The 19780-nt window shown below is 51.7% G+C and overlaps 1 protein-coding gene across 8 annotated transcripts in view; it reads right to left on the minus strand.

Moving 5' to 3' along the window:
• The window catches only part of MCF2L (MCF.2 cell line derived transforming sequence like), a 175405-nt gene that overhangs the window by 109706 nt on the left and 45919 nt on the right, over positions 1-19780 (minus strand). For 2 of the 8 annotated variants that reach the window (XM_036298211.1, XM_036298207.1), the window contains exon 1: positions 553-666. The exons of the other annotated variants lie outside the window; for them this stretch is intronic. In XM_036298211.1, coding sequence (XP_036154104.1) covers positions 553-631 — 79 coding nt within the window. In that variant the 5' untranslated portion in view covers positions 632-666. Of the gene's footprint in view, positions 1-552; positions 667-19780 lie in introns of those variants that run through there. 8 annotated transcript variants of the gene reach the window in all.

Genomic DNA, 19780 nt, shown 5'->3' on the forward strand with positions numbered 1-19780 from the left:
TTCTAGAGGCTTATTTTAAGTAATCTTTTAATTAACACAGAAAACCAATGTCCAACAATGCTATCCTTCCACTCTTGACCCATACCATTTCCCAACAATTGTCTTAGGTGAAACTACATGGGGTGGAGAAAAGCACCACCTGATCAATCCGGATTTCTCCTCCTCCAAATGGGCTGGGATCTCCGCCATCCCCACGCCAGGCTCGAAAAGCCCTTGGCTCAAATTATTTCCCATCCACGAATACTCATGCTTTCTCCATTGCCATGGCTGCACATGCAACTGAAATGCAGGTTGAATGAGAAGATTTCAGACAACCGCTCCACATGCAACCCTGGGGTCTCGCCCGTGGCACCCATCTGCAATCATTTTAACGATCCCAGCAGAATAAAATCATGCTGACTGTCCGTGGAAACCTATCAGCTGCCAGATAAATGCCCATCATGCCTGCTCTTTCCTGTTATTACTGCTAAGGGGGGAAAATGAAGGCTGTTATACAAAAATTAGACGCATGTCCCTAAGAACATAGAATTCAAGGCCAGCAGCTCCTCCTACCAGTGTGCTTGGAAACCGCATTTAATCTCTGCACCATTTCTTCCAAAGCCATCTCTTCATTTCTCAGCCAAAACCTCATCCTCCGGCAGAACAAAACGATCCTCCGCAGCTGCTTTCCTCTGCACCAGAAGGTGTTTCATGGGTGGGGTAGCACGGGTGGGGAGGGGGCGCGGCTGCGAGGCTGGGGAGGGGGAGGGGGGCACGGCAGCGCCTCCCTTCCCTGGATTGGTCCCCAGCCCCGCCAAGGGGCGCGCCCTGCGCCAGGGTGGGGGCTGCTCAGCGGAAGCGGAAGCGCGCCCGCCCCGCAAGTCCCCGCAGCCACCGGGGAGCTCCGCGTGCACCGTGCGGTCACCTGGAAGCCTGGCGCCTGCACTCCCGCGTCACCTGGAAGCCTCGAGTGTGCACACCCAAGTCCACCTGGGAGCCCCAAATATCCACCCCCAAGGTCACCAAGGAACCCTGCGGGAGCAGCCACCCCAGCACCTGGGAACCTAGTGTGTGCACCGCGGGTCACCTGACAGTCCCGAGCGTGCACCCGCGGGCATCTCGGCCTGCAGCGCTCTCACTCCGAGGCGCCCCCACCCCCGCTTCCCAGCCTGGGCCCTCTCTGCGCCCCTTCCCCCCACCGGAGAGGAAGGAGGGACTGTGGGAGCGGGAGCGGGAGCGGCCGGGAACCTGCCCGCCCCCCTTTACCTCCGGCAGTCCCTGGGCAGGTGCAGAGGCCGCAGCAGCCCAGCGCACCCTCCCCGCGCCGCCGCATGCTGCCCGGGCAGCACCAGGTCAGTGGGTCCTGGGGTCCTTAGAGGGTCCTCGGGTGGCCGGGTGGACCGGCTGCTCCCGCTGCGGCGCCGCCTGCCCAAGGACGCGGGCGGGGAGGGAAGCGCGCTGCAGGCCCTCCGAGCTCACCATGTTTGGCAAGAAGCCACCGCGTGCATTCTACACCTCAGTGCCCGCAGATGGGAGTCATGTGTGCAAGGCTCAGGCTGCCACATCCCAAGGACATGCAAGAACACGAGTGTGCACGCGGGTGGGCCCTGCATGGGGCCTCTCCCACCCTGGGGGCTTGCCATCCTTTTGCGGTTGGCATGCCAGGTAGCATGCTCGTCCTTACAGCAGAATTTCAGGAAGAAGTGCCTATTTCCATGAATGGTTTGGGAAATTCAAGCAAGGAGTGGCAGCGATTCAAACTGCCGCTCAGGTCGATGTGATGGGTGTGCCAACATCTCCGTGTGGTGACTGTCAGGCACCACGAGGTGGGCTGAGGGGTAAAAAGATGAAGGTGACACAGCATTTGCCCTCAGAGAGCTCAGGAGTCTGGGGGTCAGGGAAGATGTGCAAACAAATCATCGCAGCATGAAGTGAAGGTGTAATAACCACACAGGGAAGGTGTGGGGTAAAACTAAAAAATATTGCTTTTTTAAAAATACATGAAAACGTATTAAATAGCCCGGCCCATGTTGCTCAGTGGCTGAGCATCAACCCAGGCACCAAGAGGTTCGATTCCGGTTCAGGGCTCATGCCTGGGTTGCAGGCTCAATTCCCGGTGGGGAGCATGCAGGAGGCAGCCAATTGATGTTTCTCCCTCAGCGATGTTTCTCTCTCACTCTCCCTCTTTCTTCCCCTCTCTCTAAAAATCAATTAAAAGACATATTTTAAAAAACACACCATTGAATATCAGCAGTTTTTATGGCTCAGGGTAGTGTCCAATGAGGGGAGGGGTCTCTGGTATCATCACAGGGCCAACAGTGAACCTTTTCCTTGTGGACAAATGTCCTGGTCTGACCTTCACTGAAACCAAACCCAGCTTTGCTATGGCCCCTTGAGCCTGACAATCATTCATCCCCCTTCCCCATCACAACTACCTGCATCTGACTTCAGGAAGGTAAGTCACCTGACAGAGTGTCCTAAAATGCTGGCCCTTTCCTCCCCAAAATGAAGTGCACACCTTCCCATGCCTCCTGAGGCAGCACCACCCACACTTGTCCTTGGCGCCCACACTGTCCTTGGCCAAAACTAGCCCCCAGGCCACAGTCCCGCAGGCCTCTGCAGACACACCTGCCAGGACATCCACTCTCCCAGACATCTCCACCTCCTCCCTTTGCCTGGTCCCCACCTCTTCCAGCACCGAGTGTACTCAATGGTGCTCACACGGAGGCTCATTGGAATTGCCCCCAAAGGCTTGTTAACCCAGATGACCAGCGTTTGTGATCCGGTGTTGGGGGGTCAGGAATGTGCATTTCTAACAGGACCCCAGGTGATGGGGACACTGCTGACCCACACTTTGAGAGCCGCTCTCTGTGAGAGTCTATCCCGTCTTTAAACCAAAAGCAAAGCAAAGGCAAAGGCAAAACCTGCCCACTCTGCTCTCACTGACTCCCGTTCACACACTCAACTTCTTCCCTGGACCCTGAGACACCGCTGGCTGGTGCCATTTCCCGCGCTGCTTCAGGGTGGAGTCTGCCGCCATCTGTGATGGTTGCTCCTATGTGTCAGTTTGGCCAGGCCTCAGTGCCCAGACATTTAACCAAACACTACTCTGGCTGTTCCTTTGAGGGTATTTTGTAGATCTGATTAACAACTAAATCAGTAGACTATGAGTAAAGCAAATCATCCTTCCTAATGTGGGTGGGCCTCGTCTAATCAGTGGAAGGTCCCAAGAGAGAAAGACGGACCTCCCCAGAGGAAGAGGGCATTCTGCCTCCACATTCACTTCAGACTGGAGCTCAACATGGGCTCCAGCCTGCAGCCTGCCCTGTAGATTTTAGACTCACCAGACCCCACAACTGTGTGAGCCAGTCACTTAGAATAAATCTCCTTCCCCCCCTTCTCTCTCTCTCTCTCTCTCTCTCTCTCTCTCTCTCTCTCTCTCTCTCTCTCTTTCAATCTCTATCAAAACTTCACTCTCTTCTTACACTATAACACAAATGGTGCTTTCTATAAAAATCTTTTACTACTTGCCAAAAGTATAACAATGATAAAATACTGCCCAATGTTTACTGAGTACTGCTAACTTCTAGGGTGCCTCCTAAACTCGCCTGGTGTGAATTGATTTAATCTTCACCAGGATCTAGCAGATGGGCACAATTTTTACCCTGCTGTACAGAATAAGGCACAGCGAGAAGGACAGTAAGTTGCCCCATGTCGCACAGCTGGTAAGTGGCAGAGGCTGGGTTCAAACTCAGGTGTGTACAAATACAGACCCAGAAAACAAGTGTTGCTTCAGAGAACTGTCATAGCTCAATTGGAATGTTGTCCCCAATGTCTCTCACAGTTGGACAGGGACGGTTAGGTGAGGCCCCAAAGCCAACGCAGCATGAAGAATCTTAGCCCACGTGTCCCAGGAGCACAGGCCTGCTCTCCACACTGCATCGCCCCCTCCCAGAAAGGAGAAGCAGGACATGCCTGTTCGTCCGCTGCGTGAAGCCAGACGGCGCCCAGGTGGGAAGGTGGAACGTAATGTTATACCTGGAGACCGAGCACATCCTCTTAGCAACTGTTCCGGAAAGTTAGCCATGAAAGGGAGGTGAGAAACAGGAGAGCTGGAGGGGTGTGCAGGCCAGGTTCTGAAAAGCCAGGAGCCTATGTGAGACAGGTGGGGGACCTCCAGGTGGTGGGGGAGACAGGAAGCGGAGACCTGCCATTGTGAGAGGTAACAGGAGACGGGAGCAGCCAGGCCTAGGTGCAGCTGGACGCTGGCCATGGAAAGCGAGGATGCACGTATTTCCTGTACTGCCTTATCCCACATCAAGGGAGTGGGGGCGGGCAGCAAGGAAAAGGGGGAGACCTGGAAATGGCCCTATGAAGAAATTTGCAACCATTTACAGCACAGCCTCACTCCTGAGCTGGGGTGTGGAGGAGGCCTAACCTCTGACAAGAGGCGTCTTGGAGCATGGGGAATTTCGGGTTGCGCCTGGTCTCCTGAAAACTCCCGAGGAGCTAGGAGCCAGGCCCCGTGCTGGTTCCAGGGTGCAGGGCCTAGCAAGGCAGGCGGGCTCCCTGCCCTCATGGGGTTTCCACTCCAAATGGGGGCTGGCCACTACTAACAAGGATACACCTCCCTGGTGGCAGATGGTGAACAAGCTGGTGAAGAAGGTGTGTCCATTGCACGATTCCCTCGGGAACTGAGGTGACGCTGTATGACAAAGTCAGAGGTGCACAGCCCCTCCAGCAACAAGCTCTGGCACATGCACACCCGTGTCCGTGGGCACCAATGCTTGCAGCAGAGCTGCTTACAACTGTGAAGAAGGAGGAGGGGAGGGGAGGGGAGGAGGAGGAGGGAGAGGAGAAGAGGCAGAGGGAAGGAAGCAAAGAAGAAGGGAGAGGAGGGGATGAGGAAGGAGGAGGGGAGAAAAGAGTGAAAGATAGGAGGGGAGAGGAGGACTGAAAATAGCACAAGCCCATCAACAGCGGACTGGATGAATAAGGTGAGTTGTGGTCACACAATGGGAGACCATGCAGCAGTAGAAACAGGTGGTTTATATCAGTTGAGCTACAACAGTGAGCTGCAAAGAATACATAAAGTATAACTCCGTTTATACCTACTTCGGAGACAGGCCACACTAAGCTATGTCGTGTTAGGGACACATGGCGTTGGTCCTCCAAGTCCTCAAGTCTGAGGGGAGGGGCTGGGGGGCTGCAGAGACAGGGTGACCTTCCTGAACAAGCACGGGGTGCGGGGAAAGTAGCCACGTTACACAATTTTATGTAATAAAGAGGGCTCCTCCTGAAAAGCGGCAGGGGCCCTGGGCCAGGGGGCTTCATCCTTAGTCCCTGAGGACGGGACTTCACAGTAGGCAGGGCCTGGAGAGAGGTGAGGAGCGAGGAAGAGAGGGGAGAAAATGGACAGGGGACTTAGGTTCTCAAGATGCGGGTTGGGGGAGGTGGGCTGCTCAGGAAGAAACAGACACTGGAGATGCCACCGTCTTGCCACTAGACCACTGTTCTCAACCCAGCACGTCACCTAGCTCTCTGACAACCTTGTTCTCCCCACCCGCCGGGCCCAGCAGCGTCCCCACCCAGTACCCAGGATGACCTCCCCACCCCCGCCTGAGACCCCCACCAGCTAACTTTCCTCTAACCCAGGGCCAAAGATGAGGACAGAACACTCAGCAAACAAAAGGCAGGATTCACCCAGAACACGTGAGAGGGACTGACTGTGCCAAGTCCACTACCCAGTGTGAAAGGACGGGATTGTGCTCAGCACCACTCATCAGCAGGGAAGCGCAAATCAAAACCACAAGGAGGTGCCCCCGCACACCTGTTAGGATGGCTGTCAGCAAGAAGACAAGAGGTAGCAAGTGTTGGTGAGGGTGTGGGGAGATCGGAATCCGTGCATACTGCTGGTGGGAATGTAAATCAGTGCAGCCAGGATGGAAAACACTATGGAGGTTCCTCAAAAAATTAAAATTAGAACCAGCATATGATCCAGCAATTCCACTTCTGGGTACGTATCCAAAGGCAACCAAGTCAGTCTCTTGAAGAGATGTGTGCACCCACATGTTCACAGCAGCAGCATTCGTGATAGCCAAGCTACGGAAACAATCTAACTGTCCTTCAGGGGATGAATGAATAAAGAAGATATGGTGCATATGTACAATGGATAATTATTCAGCCATAAAAAAAGAAGGAAATCCTGCCATTTGTGACAACATGGATGAGCCTGGAGGGCATGACATTAAGGGGGCGGGGACAGACATAGAAAGACAAATACTACATGGTTTCACTTATATGTGCAATCTAAAAAAGAAAAGCTGATTTCATAGAAACAGAGAAGAACAGAATAGTGGTAGCCAGGGGCTGGGAGGAGGGTCAGAGGGTACAAACTTCCAGTTATGAAATGAATGAGATCTGAGGCTCCACTGTACAACAGGGCGAGGACAGTGAATAATATGGTAATTGTGTACTTGAAAGTTATTAAGAGTGGACCTTAAGCATTTTCACTGAACACACACACACACACACAGAGTTATGGATGTGTTAATTACCTTGATCTCGGTAATCATTTCACAATGCATATCAAATCATCATACTGTACATTTTAAAGTGTATGCAATGAGATTTGTTCATTATTCCCTCAATAAAGTGTTGTAAAAACATGAGTGAGATGGCATGAGGATAAGAGTTCTCCTGGATTCAGCATGGGGACCAGGCATTTCCTCTCCCCTTGGGCACTGTGCAAGCCCCAGACTTGACATGATTCCTGAGCCTCCCCCACGCTCCTTGTTTGTTTGTTTGTTTGTTTGTTTGTTTGTTTGAAGAATTTCACATTATGTAGAGCAACAGCCCCCAGAAGAGGCCACCGTGTGGTACTGTTTGGATCTGTTCCTCAGTGGAAACAGAACAGAAGCAAAGGTCAAGATGCAGGGTAGGCAAACCACCTCAGATGCAGTCCTCAGTGTGTGTCCCGCAGGACACAGCGAGGGCGGGCATTCAGAGTCCCTTCCTGGGGTGTGTGCTCTTGGGGAAACTAGACACGGAACGCTTGGAGTTCTGACTCTTTCATGGCTTTTCCGGTAAGGATGTCTGGAATCTACATTAACACAAACTCTAAATGGACAATTAGTAGATAAGGGTAGTTAGTTGGAAGAAGTCCTTTTGCTGAGAAAAATCTGATAGGATGGCTGACTTGGACTAAAGTTCTCATATACAAGTGATCATTACATTTTGATGGCTACAACAAGTAAATTAAGATAACGTGTATTTTTGTGTGAGTACAAGAATCATTGTGTTCACTTTAGAAAATATGGAAAATAAACTCTAATAGCTCTAATAGCATCATGTAGAGATGTTTTTTAATCCTGATGTACTTTTATATAAATTGTAATAATACATATTGTTTATAACAAATTTTTCACTCAAACTTTTTTCATGCTGCTACTCTTCTACATGATCTTAACAGCTGTGTAAATGCTCCCTTGTGTGTGTTTTGAAATTTAATCAGATTTTTAAAGCAATTCTTGATTATCATAATGATAAAAAAAAAGGGAAACAACCACAGGCATAATGTTTTTTTCTCATGTCTGATTGTATCTCTGTTAAATTCCTTGAAGTAGAATTACAGAGCAAAGGGCATAGCTTTTTTTTAAAAAAAGTCTGTTTTTATTGATTTTAGAGATGGAGGTAGGGAGAGGGGTAGAGAGATAGAAACCTCGATGAGAGAGAAACATCGATCAGCTGCCTCTTGCATGCCCCCTACTGGAGATGGAGCCTGCAACCCTGGTATGTGCTCTGGCCAGGAATCAAACAGGTGACCTCTTGGTTCATGGGTCAATGCTCAACCACTGAGCCACACCAGCTGGGTTTTTTCTTAAATATGTTTTGTCTTTTAATTTTAGAGAAAGAGGAAGGGAGAGAGAGAGAGAAAAACATCGATGAGTGAGGGCCATTGATCAGTTGCCTCCTGCATGCCCCCTCCTGGGAAGTACAGCCCACAACTTGGGCATGTGACCTGATTGGGAATCGAACCAGCAACCTCCTGGTGCAGGGGATGACGCTCAATCAACTGAGCCCCATGGACCAGGGCAATGGCAGCCTTTTTTAAGCTTCTGAAATATGTACCTAATGTTTACATGGAAGACATGTGTTAACATGCATCCTCATCACACAAACACACAAAGGCTGTGTTCAGCAGCTCGCCTTGGAGGGGCCCTGATGGGCTCCCTTGGCCCGCAGGGGGCAAGACCAGTGCTGCTAAGAGCTTGCATGGGTTCTCTTTCCTAAAATTAAATACAAACTTAGAAACTTACCAAAAAATTCAAAACTTACTAGCTAAAGACCACTGCCTAGAGTGAGGCATGAGCTGCTCACACCAGTGCCAAGGTGGCACAAACCACATCTCAAAGCCCCACACAAACTGGGTAACTGAAACACCTGTGGTCCCATGGCCACTCCCCAGAAGCTTAGCAGACAGAGAGGAGCAGGTGCAGGCTGGATATGCTGTGCCTGAGAGCTGTCTGCCCAGCTGCACTCACCCCAAGCTGGAGCTTAACAGCACTGAGGTCACACCTGTCAGGCCACATGCCTCCTCCTCGAAAGGCACACTTGTTCAGGCCAAATCTCAGCTCTGGTTGTGGAGGCCCGAGTAACCCGCCTTCCCTCCACGTTGGTCTTGTTTAAACAAAATGCCTTGTGCAAAATTTCCAGGCCAGGCTGCAGGCCAAGCCTCCTGGTGCCCACGGTGTCCTTGGGGGGAGCAGGGACGGTGGTGGAAGTGTTGGGGATTGAAGAGGGAGGTGCAGTGGTGTCCTGGGGCTGCCGTAATGCTGCACCACACACTGGGCAGCTTGAAACGACAGGAAGCTATTCTCTCACAGTTCTGGAGGCTGGAGGTCCGAACTCAAGGTGTCAACAGGGCACACTCCCTGAATCCTGCAGGGGAAGTCTTCCGTGCCTGTTCCAGCTTCTGGTGGAGGCAGGCAGTCCTTGACTTGTGGCTGCATCTCCCAGTCACATGGCCATCTTCCCCCTGTGTGTCTCTCTGTCCTCTTCTTAGAAAGATACCAGGTCAGGGCCCACCCTACGCCAGTGTGACCTCACCTTAACTAATTGCATCTACAATTTCCAAATAAGGTCACATTCTGAGGCACTGGGGGTTAGGGCCTCAACATATATTTTTAGAGGACACAATTCAAACTCCAACAGTGTCTTAAGAGCTTAAAAAAATAAAGAGGTTAGCTAAGGACACACAGAGAGACGGACAATTCTTAAGGGACGGGTGGGCTGGCAATGGTAGGTACATCGGTGGTGACTGCTCCCCTCACCGACCAGCCTTCCATTCTGCTGGGCAGCCACTGTAGTCTCCACACAACTGGCCATTCCTTCCTACCCGCTCTAGTTGAACTCTTGAGGGAATATAAAATTCTGAGATGGCTGATGAGGTTTAAAAAATAATCCAAGAGCCCTCACCTCCGGCTCCCCTGGTGGGAATGACACTCTGCCAGACATCACAGCCGCCGTAGGAAAGCTGAGAATTCTGCAGGAGGAGCAGAAGGCCTCCACTGCAGAACTTCACACACCCCGTGGCGTGTCCTGGACGACAGAACTGCATGTGGACACGGGAAAACCCACACGGCGTTCCGCTGATGAGAGCTGCTGGGAGGTGAAGGGCACTTTCAAAGCGGATGCCTTTGTCCCAGGCACAAGCTGGTGTTAGATGCTAAGGGGAGGGGGTGCAGCGAGAGATCGGGCACCTGGCTGGGGTTCCAGAACTCCTGGGCCCCATGGGCTTTTGGAGATGAATTCTTACGCACTTTGGGATGAGATGGGTGAGTGGATGTGTAGGATGAACTGAATCTTAGACCTAATGTGCTTGTCCTGTATCAAGTGACACATACCCTCCCTGCAGGCGGGAAAATTAATGTCCTCGGTGCTAAATTACTGTTGGAAACGCCCAGCCCACCCAGGCTAATTAGGTTGCTTATTCATTTCCCAGCCTCTTCTCTCCAGGCATGTTTTGACACCTTCTCTTGGTTCAGGCCCCGAGCGATGGTGGCAGGGAAAGCAAGCTGGGCTTCAGACATAGCGGTGCCTTCTTTGCAGTCCTCCAGAGCTTCTGATGCCCAGCATGGGGATCCTGCAGGGCTGGCCCTGAGCGTTGCAAGCCCTACCCCAACCTGTTCACCTCAATCCCTGACTGCCAGCTGCTGAAGACACTAACGATACCCCAGAACCGGTCACTGCTGCTGAGTTCCTGGAGGCACCTCCTCCTGCAGGGACCATACACCCCAGAAGCCCTAGCCCCAGGACAGGCCCTCACAGTGGGTTTCCTCCCTCTCCTCCCCCTGCAAACAGCTCTCAGCTCTTCAGAGGAGGGGACGCACCTCAGAGGTGGGCAGGAGAGGAGTGCAGGCCCAGGCATGGGCTAGGTCTAATGTAAGTAATGGCATGGCAGGTGGGATTCTTCCTGTCGGCCCAGAATTTCACTAAGAGCCAAAGACAAAGAGGCCCAAATTCTGAATTCAGAAAACAGGCGTGTGGGAACAGCTGCCTGGTGGGGGACTCACTGAGAGATCTGGGCCCAGAGACCGGCCCCGGAGAGAGGGACAGTGCGGTGCAGGAAGATGACTCCTTTCTCCCTCCCTCCCAGCAGGGACGAAAGCTCTCCTCCCCGAGCCTAGGGAGGAGGCCTAACGTAGGCATGGTGACTATGGCTAACAATACTGCATTGTATCCTTACTTCAAAGCGGCTAATAGGATCTTAAATGTTCTCACCACAAAAAAAAAGAAATGGTAATTATGGGGCATGATACAGGTGGTAGCTGGCCTTATGGGTAATCATTTCTTACACACCTAGATCAATCATCACATTACACACCCAAAACTCACACATTATATGTCAATTAAATCTCAGTATAGCTGAGGGGCGAGAGTGCTCATGGGAGATGGCAAAAAAGGGACAGCCACCCAAACAGGGTTAAGAGTTCTTCATGGGCCCTAGCTGGTTTGGCTCAGTGGGTAGAGTGTCGGCCTGTAGACTGAAAGGTTCCAGGTTCGATTCCGGTCAAGGGCACATGCCCGGGTTGCAGGTTCAATCCCCAGTCAGGGATGGGCAGGAAGCAGCCAATCAATGATTCTCTCTCATCATTGAAGTTTCTATTTTTCTCTCCTCCCTTCCTTTCTGAAATCAATAAAAATATATATATTTTTAAAAAGAGTTCTTCATGGCTGAGATTTGGGAAGACGGTTGTCAGGCATGGAGGCACCAGGAGAAGGTGGCCACCACCGGCAACAGCCAGAAGTGAGGCCTCTGAGTGGGGACCGGCACACCACCCACCACACATGGGTCCCACCCAGGGCAGTGAAGACAGGACCCGGGGAGACAGCCAGGCAGGTCAGCCACACGAGTGTGTGCGTGCGTGCATGTGTGCAGGCATCTTCCATCCCTGCCCCAACACGGGAGCCGCTGGAGGGAGAGTGGTGAGTGAAGAGCAGTCCTCACCCCCATCCCACGCCTCTGGTGCCCCTTCAGGGTGAGGGTGGGTGGAGCAGGAAGAGATCCACATTGAAGTTTTTAAGTGAACAGGGCTGAGCCTTAGAAACCTAACTGCAGCTATTTGAATGACCAAAAATAATAGACAAGTATGGAATCAGAATAACGTATCAACAAGATCCCCTCTGTTAGGGCAACAAAAGGGGCTAATGCGGGCAGGGCCACATCCGCTAGAACTCCGAGAGAGCTCAGGGACTGAAACAGACAGTGTCCTGATCTCCCGTGGCATTTCCCAGTGGAGGGGCCCGAGGCTCAGGTTCATCAGATAACCACGGATAAAGGCCCTGCTTCCCCAAGCTGTGCTCTCTTCGGAGCCTGTGACAGGCTCTGAAAAGCCATTCCTGAGCTCAGCAAAGAGCTCAGTCCCTTAGAGATGAGGAGCAGACGTGCCAATGGCGTCATCTTGTAAAAATCCACCGTGAATTCTAAGAGGAAATGCAAAATCAGTGTGTTTCCCCATTAGTCACAGCACCGAGCGAGGCAGGGACACAGCTTCTGTCATTTACGGGGTTGTTTACGGAAACTTCACAAAGGTCACCCGGCAGGCCATACATGACCTCTAACCGACTGGGACAAGGACTCATGCCATAGGAGTGACCTTCCAGAAGGACCCTAGTGAGAAATAAAAAGCCTCTCCCGGCTGAGTGCTGCTCTGGGGCACCGTGGGCAAGTGGCAGGGGAAGCCCCTACCTGGGTCCCATTCTGCTGGGACCATGAAAATGAGAACTGGAAGGATGGGCCTTGGGATGGGGCAGGGCCTTGTGGTGGGGCGTGGCCTATGGTGGGCGGGGCCTTGCCAGGTCTGGGACACCAACCCCTCCTGCTCACAGGGACCCAGAGCACTGGCTTCCTCAGGTTCCAAGCTTATCTAAATATGCCGCTAGGCTTGGCTGTGGCCCTGCCACCTCCCAGCTGTGCACCTTGAGCAGGTCATTTGGGGGTGTCAGGCCTGTGGGCCTCCTCATGGGGCAGACCAGCTTCCAGTCAGAAAGATTTCACATCGGAAACATGCTCCTGCAGGCATAAAGCAGTAAATACACACACGGTGTAAAGCACCTCTACACACTTTCCGATTAGTGCTTGTCATGGTCTGCTCAGGCGCTGTAACAAAATGCCAGGACTGGTGGTTTGGAGACAGATGTGTTTCTCACAGCTCTGCAGGCTGGAAGTCAGAGAGCGAGGCACGCATGGTCGGGCTCAGGAGAGAACCCTCTTCTAGGGCCTTCTCCCTGCACCCTCACAAGGTGGTGGGGTCTCTTGTCCCAGGGCACACATCCCATTCAGGAGGCCCCACTCTCGTGACCTAGCCACCTCCCCAGAGCCCCACCTCCTGACACCATCCCGTCAGGTATGTAGGAATTTGGGAGGACACACACTCAGACCATGGCAGTGCCTGCACCCATTTTATTTTAATGACAATGGAACAGTAACATACAATTACTTCATTTTTTTGATGTATGACTTTAAGCCATACATATGTCCAATGTCCAACAGACTAGACCAGGGGTGGGCAAACTTTTTGACTCGGGGGCCACAATGGGTTCTTAAACTGGACTCAGAAGAAGGAGCTGCGGCCGTGTTTCCCGACGTTGCCATGTTAACACTGCTGCTGGTGAAGGAGCGGAGGGTAGAGCAAGAGAACCCTCTGCTCTTTCGGCTCCACGGGCCGTAGTTTGCCCACGGCTGGACTAGACCCTCAGAAGGTCCTTTAGCAGCTCTGCCACTTCTCTCCCCGGGGCAGACCTGAGAGCAGGGCAGCATCCAGCACAACCAGAGCCCCCTGGCAGCAATGCTGGGAGCCCCGGGCATTCTGTTAGTGGAAGGGGGAGGGGGAGCAAAGGGAAGCTGAACATGCCTGGACGTTTCTAATTGCATGCCCAGGCAACCCTGTCACTGTCACCAAAAGGCCAGCCAGCCCCTCAGGGGTCCCCACCTGAGCTGCGACCACAGCTTGGACCAGGACGCCTGTGAGCCCACGCCTGTGAGTGGCCGAGACAGCCACTGGGATGGCCTGGGTGACGGCCCCCAAAGAGGCCCGCAGCCTGGTCCTCAGGACCTGTGGATGTGCCACCTCACGTGGACAAAGGGACCACGAAGACATGATGAACTGGGGACCTCGAGATGGGGAGCTCATCCTGGCGGGAGGCTCAGCGGCAAAGAGGAGATGTGCCGATGGAAGCAGAGGTTGGAGTGATTTGGGGCCACGAGCCAAGGAATGTGGGTGTTTCTAGAAGCTGGGAAAAGGGCAGGAAATAGTCTCTCCGCTGGAGCCTCCAGAGGAACCTTGGTCTCGAACGCCTGACTCCTGAACTATGAGATGATAAGTGTGCATTGTTTAAGCCGCCGTGTGTGGGTATTTGTGACAGCAGCAGCAGTTAAGTGATGGAACCACGCACACCAAAACCTTGAGGCCCCATCCCACCCTCTGGGAGAAGACCCTGACTGCCCACCCCGTCCAAAGTCCCCATGAAGTGACCTTGAAGACCCACTGAAGAGCAGGTGACAGGGCCAGGGCCCCTCTGGACAGGGGGAGCACAGGCACCTCTGACAAACCCTCCAGTGTCAGGAGGAAGAGCCCTTCTTTGTGACGACATGTGAGTCTGCTGCCCGCACAGATAAATAGGCTGAACATTTAAATTACTCACCTCCCACCGTGTAAATATGTGTGATTATTCAGAAAACCTAGTGTGTCCATTCCTAATATATATTTTTAATCCTCGCCCTACGATATGTTTTTATTGATTTTTAGAGAGAGAGGATGTGGGAGAGAAACATCAATCAGTTGCCTCCCATACGTGCCCCAACTGGGGATGGAACCCACAACCTTTCAGTGTACGGGACGACACTCCAACCAACTGAGCCACGCGGCCAGGACCCATTCCTGATATTTTAAACCTGATTTTACGGTCTCGTCAGGGCGTGAGGGTCAGACCCAGTGTCCCGTGTGCTCATGAGCGACACAGATGTCTGGCTGCAGCAGTTCCATGTCACTGTGCATGTGTGAGGTTGTGTGAGGTTAAGGTCTTATTCACTTTTTAGATTTTGACGTCCCTCTTGCTTGTCCACTGATATCTGCCTGTGTTTCCGCTGGCAGCCTGAAGTATTCATGCTCATCGTGAGAGAGCAGCACGAAGGAGACAAACAAACCGAAACAGTGGAGAATGCCTTTAGCAGCTGAGCTGCAGGAAAACAGGACAGCTTCCTCCTTCGGCTATTGTTTCGGGAGCTGCCCTCAGAAAGCCCAGCGCTCCCCCAGGATGACTCACCTACCTCCCCGCAGGAGCAAAGGATGCTCTGTTCTCAAGGAGGAAGAGCCCCACCCTGGAGAGAGAACCCCCAACTCAACCGTGGGCGTCTGTGCCAGCGGGCACGGCCTCCTCGTGTCACATGCTGCTGTTAAAGAAGATGCTCTCATGTCACACCAGGCCCAAGAAATTCTCCACAGGAGCCCCAGATGGCAGGTACTTATGTCAAATACCCGCCACACCAACAGCTCAGGGCCCAGAGGCGAGACAGGGCGATGTCTGCTGCCATCAAAGGGAGTGTGTGTGTGTGTGGGGGGGGGGGGATGGGGGGCAGGGGGCGCGCAGAGATGTGGGGAGATCATTCCAGCACAATTCGCTTAAATTCTTTCTAAAAGGTACATTAGAGAGAAAAAAAGGCATCGAGTTCAAAATTAAACTGGACTTCCATTGTATAAAATGTTTTAAGTTAACATGTATTAATAATGCCACCACTAGATGTGTCAGACCCTTGATCTCCATGGTTCTTTAACACATCATGGGCCTAAAAGCTCTCTACAATCTGGAGACTTCATAGCTGGGCTGCTACTGACTCATGAATACAAGCATTAGCGCCGTCTCTGAAAACACTGCGTCCTCTGAGAAGAAGAGCACCAGGGACTCCTGGAAAATGCTTCCGCGCTGTCGGCTGGCCTGTGAGGACACCTGTGATAACACGGCTGCGGTCTGTGGGAACAGGGCGCCCGCGGGGCAAGGATCTTCCATGTGTGAGGTCCGGTAAGAACCCTCCAGGCTCACATTCACAGATTATCACCATTAATCCTTTGCTCTTTGTTTTCCTTATGTATAGGTCAGCCTATACATAAGGCTTCAAACACAGCATCACAAAGCCGCCCATCCATAGACTGAAAAAAGGAAGAGGCAGGAGTCATTGCCGCTCGGCAGGTACTGACGTGAGAAAACAGGCATACTGCTCAAATGTGCACAAAAGACTGCCGTGACAAGAGCCTCTGGCTGGGAGGACAAAGAATCGGTCTACCTGGGAACTAATAAGACCCTGGGATGCTATATAAATGCATATAAAATGTGATAGTCTTGCAGACTCACCCAATATTTAAGGAAAACCTCATGTATGGTGTGTCCCGTTTTGATGGACATAAGCTTTTGGTCAGATACACAAAAGAACAAGATATTTTAGGCCCAGTGTGGGCTGGCTTTCCAGGAGACCTGGTCTGAAAGCCAGGCCTAGGACACACCTGGACCCAGGGTTCACCTCAGTGACTCCTGTCAATCCAACAGCAGTAGATGCCAGCCAACAGAAGTGTACAGGCAGTAAGCTGTGAAATGCAGTGCTTGGTCAGGCTCGCACCCACCCCCTCCCCGCCCCCGGCCCCCGGCCCCAGCAAACGCAGGATCCCAAAGACAGAGAGGGAGCTGCATGCTGCCCCGAGGACAATGGCCTGTGCAGACCCCCCTGGCTGTCATCACCTGGGCCAGATGCCTGTAAACCATGTGATCTGATTTAACAGTGACTGTGCTAAAAGTATCAGGTGTTCTATTACATAATTGACCTCTTCCAGAAAAGGAGGTTTCAGAATGCCATTACAACTTCATTCTAGAAAACAGCGTTTTCAAGTCTTTTCCAGGCCGTATCTCTTGATATTTGGCTCTCAAAATATGGTCCATTGTATAAAACAAGCACAGGCTGAAAATATTAGTTTTAAAAGGCAAAATACTTAAAAGCTAACTTGAGCTTGAACTTCTAATATTCTCCTTGTATTATCTGAACATGAGTTCAGGTTTTCAATACAGAACTGTTCCTCCTCAGATCAGAGCAGTGACTTCCCTTGAGCCGGGGTGGCCACGTGGGTGGGTGCTGGGCCAGGGCCACTGGCTCTCAGCTTGTATTTGGTTATTTGGGTCCCTTAGTAATCATGCCTCCTGGGAAGTAGGGAAAATAAATCAATACACTGTGGCAACTGGACTTTCTACATTTCAAGTGCTTTCCAAGAAACCAAATGAAACTAGAGAAAAGCATACCGTTGGCATTAAAGGATGCAGCATCAGTCCCTCTGGGACTCAATGCAACATCTCAACTCAATTCTGGCAACCTGAGTTGATTTTATTCTCCAAAGTATCTGGGGATTTCCTGGAGATATAGATATATTTTTAAAGGCCCACAATCAGGATGTGTGCACATGGCCCCGCCCCACAGTGAGCCATTGGTCCTGGTCCTTCCGGATGACGTTCACATCCAGAATGTTGAATGCTTGAAGTGCTCTTTGTGGTGATGGAAATGCCTATTCAGGAAACTTTGCCTTGTAGTGTGGTTCAAAGTTTGGGTCCCAGAGTCAACCACCTGGGTTCAAATCCCAGCGTGGCCACTTACTGGGTGGGTGACCTTGAAGAAGTTACTTAACCTTTCTCTGCTTCAGTTTCCTCATCTGTAAAATGGGGTTCATAAAGTACCTACATCGTTGGGTTGTTTTGAGGATTACATATGTACAAATGATTAGAACAATGTCTGGTGTGTGGTAAGCATTCAATAAATATTAGCCAATGTTATAATATTCAGAGAATTAGCCCATGAAAGCCAGAATGGACCTCAGAAAGAATCCAAACCCAGTCAGATCAATGACCACGTTCCCTGTGCTTCAGTTTGTTCATGATTTCCCACGGCGATCTGCAGGGGCCCGGAGCTCCCTCCCACTCCTGACCCATGAAACGCAGACTGAGACTTGAGGTTTGCCGTTCATGCTTTGCTGCAGATTTATTTATCCGGCACCTACTTGAGCCACCACTTCTGTGGCTCAAATCTTCGCCATGTCACTCTTCATTTGTCCCTGAATTCTGAGGTCTGAGGGTGCAAGCCCCTGAGCCTGGCACTGGCCAGGTCTCCACACAGATCCCAGCAGGTGGGCATGACAGAGGAGCTCTGAGTATCCCGGAATTGTGTCTCTCCTTACAGAGCAAGCCAGCGAATATGAGCACCTGCTGTTGGTGGGGCAGTGTACCCAACCCTGCAAAGAGCACACAAACACAGCAGAAGCCCCAGAGCGTGGTTCTCCTGATGCTCCGCCTTGTAAACCAGTGTCTCTGGGAGCCCAGAGCCTCCTGGAGGGGATCGCCTGAGAGGGTGTGCCAAGGGGGAGAGGCTAGTGTCCATGGAAAGCGGTCATTCAGGGGGGACCATTTGGCCCTACATCCTCACCTGACTACGTTTTCAGGACAACCAGGTACAGGAGAGAGATTAAAAAATAAAAGTGGTCTGACTAACATCTTTTTAATTTTTATTTCAATATTTTCTATTGAAGTTTAATTAATACACAAAGAAATGCACATATTTAATGTGTACAAGTTGATGAGTCAGGACCTAGCAGGGGTCCTCAAACTTTTTAAACAGGGGGCCAGTTCACTGTCCCTCAGACCATTGGAGGGCCGGACTATAGTTTAAAAAAAAACCAACTATTCTTATGCACACTGCACAGATCTCATTTTGAAGTAAAAAAACAAAACGGGAACAAATACAAGACTTGTATTTGCATGTGGCCCGCGGGCCGTAGTTTGAGGACCCCTGGCCCACAGGAACACCAGGAAACCCTTGCCACAGCCTAACAGACATGTCCCTCACCTGAAAAAGTTCCCTTCTGTCAGCCCCTTTGTGTAGTAAGAACATGGGCTCTACCCTCCTAACAGGTTGTTAAGGGCACAGAACCGTGTTGCTAACTGCGGGCGCTATGCTGCCCCACTGGTCTCTGGGAAGGGCTCATCTTGTGTAACCAAACTTCATACCTACTGAACACGTCCCTTTCGCCTCTCCCGGCAGCCTCTGCAACCACCCTCCTACTCTCTGCTTCTGTAAGTTTGACTCTTAAATATCTCTTGTAAGTGGAATCATGCAGTATTTGTCCCTTTTTGCCTGACTTACTTTACGTAGTATAACGTCCTCCAGGGCCACCTATGCTGTCCCAAATGGCAGGATTTCCTTCTTTCTTAAGGCCGGATGTCTGAGCGAGGTGTTGAGAGCATTGGCACCTGCATAAGGATGTAGATGGTGGGGGTGCCAAGGGACCTGCTTGGGGGTTTTAGGAAAGGGCCACCTTCCCACCCCTGGAAGGTGTAGAGTGGAGCCGGGAGGAGGGACACTGAGAATAGTAAGATGACCCAGAGCCCATGGGTCTCAGCTGGGCAGAGCTGGAGAGTTTCATTCTCTTGCTGCCACTATGCTTGAGGCCTGGGAAAACTGGTGTCACAGGAAAATAAAAGACGGCCTCTGGCTCAAGGCGCTTACAATCCATTGGGTGACAAGACAAACTCAGAAAAAGTTCAACAATGAAAGCAAACTTAACACTTCACTTATACTTAGAAATGTCAGGTGACTACACAAGATTGTAAAATAAAGTGCCATTCTGAGAGCCTCAGGGAAGAGGGCTCAGAGCAGACACAGTCAGCCTCCTCGGTCATGCCCTGCCTGTGTCTGCGCCTGTCCCAGCCCCACCGACCCGGCCCCGCAGGTCTGGGTGAGCTCCCAGATTTCCAGCTGGAAGGCTGAGAAACAGGGATCAGCCCCTGGTGTTGAGGCCTGGATGGGCCAAAAGAGGGACATACACCGAGAGTCTGGACCTTCCTCCCTCCAGGGACCACAGGTACGATCTGTAGGGGGATCCCTCCCATCCCCACCTTCTGCCATTGAACTGTGTGTCTGCTGAAGCAGACAGAACACATCCCCCTTCTGTGAGCTCCCACTCCACCCTATGGGGTTGGTGGCTCAGTACGTATCTATCAGTGTGAACACCACCTCTAAATCAGGGAGCCTCGTCCCTGTGGCTGCTGGCTGACCCTCCCCGCCCCTCACCCCGAAGTGAGCTTCACACATTCCTACAGGAAATCAGAGCTGCAAATGCGCCTTCCAATTCACCAGAAACACATCAAACACGGACTGAATCCAAAATAGGGCTCCCAGCAAAGGGTGGCATTACATTTACAGCAGAGATGGTGC

This window comes from Myotis myotis, unplaced genomic scaffold, assembly GCF_014108235.1.
Source record: "Myotis myotis isolate mMyoMyo1 unplaced genomic scaffold, mMyoMyo1.p scaffold_m19_p_3, whole genome shotgun sequence".
Classification (NCBI taxonomy): Eukaryota; Metazoa; Chordata; class Mammalia; order Chiroptera; family Vespertilionidae; genus Myotis; species Myotis myotis.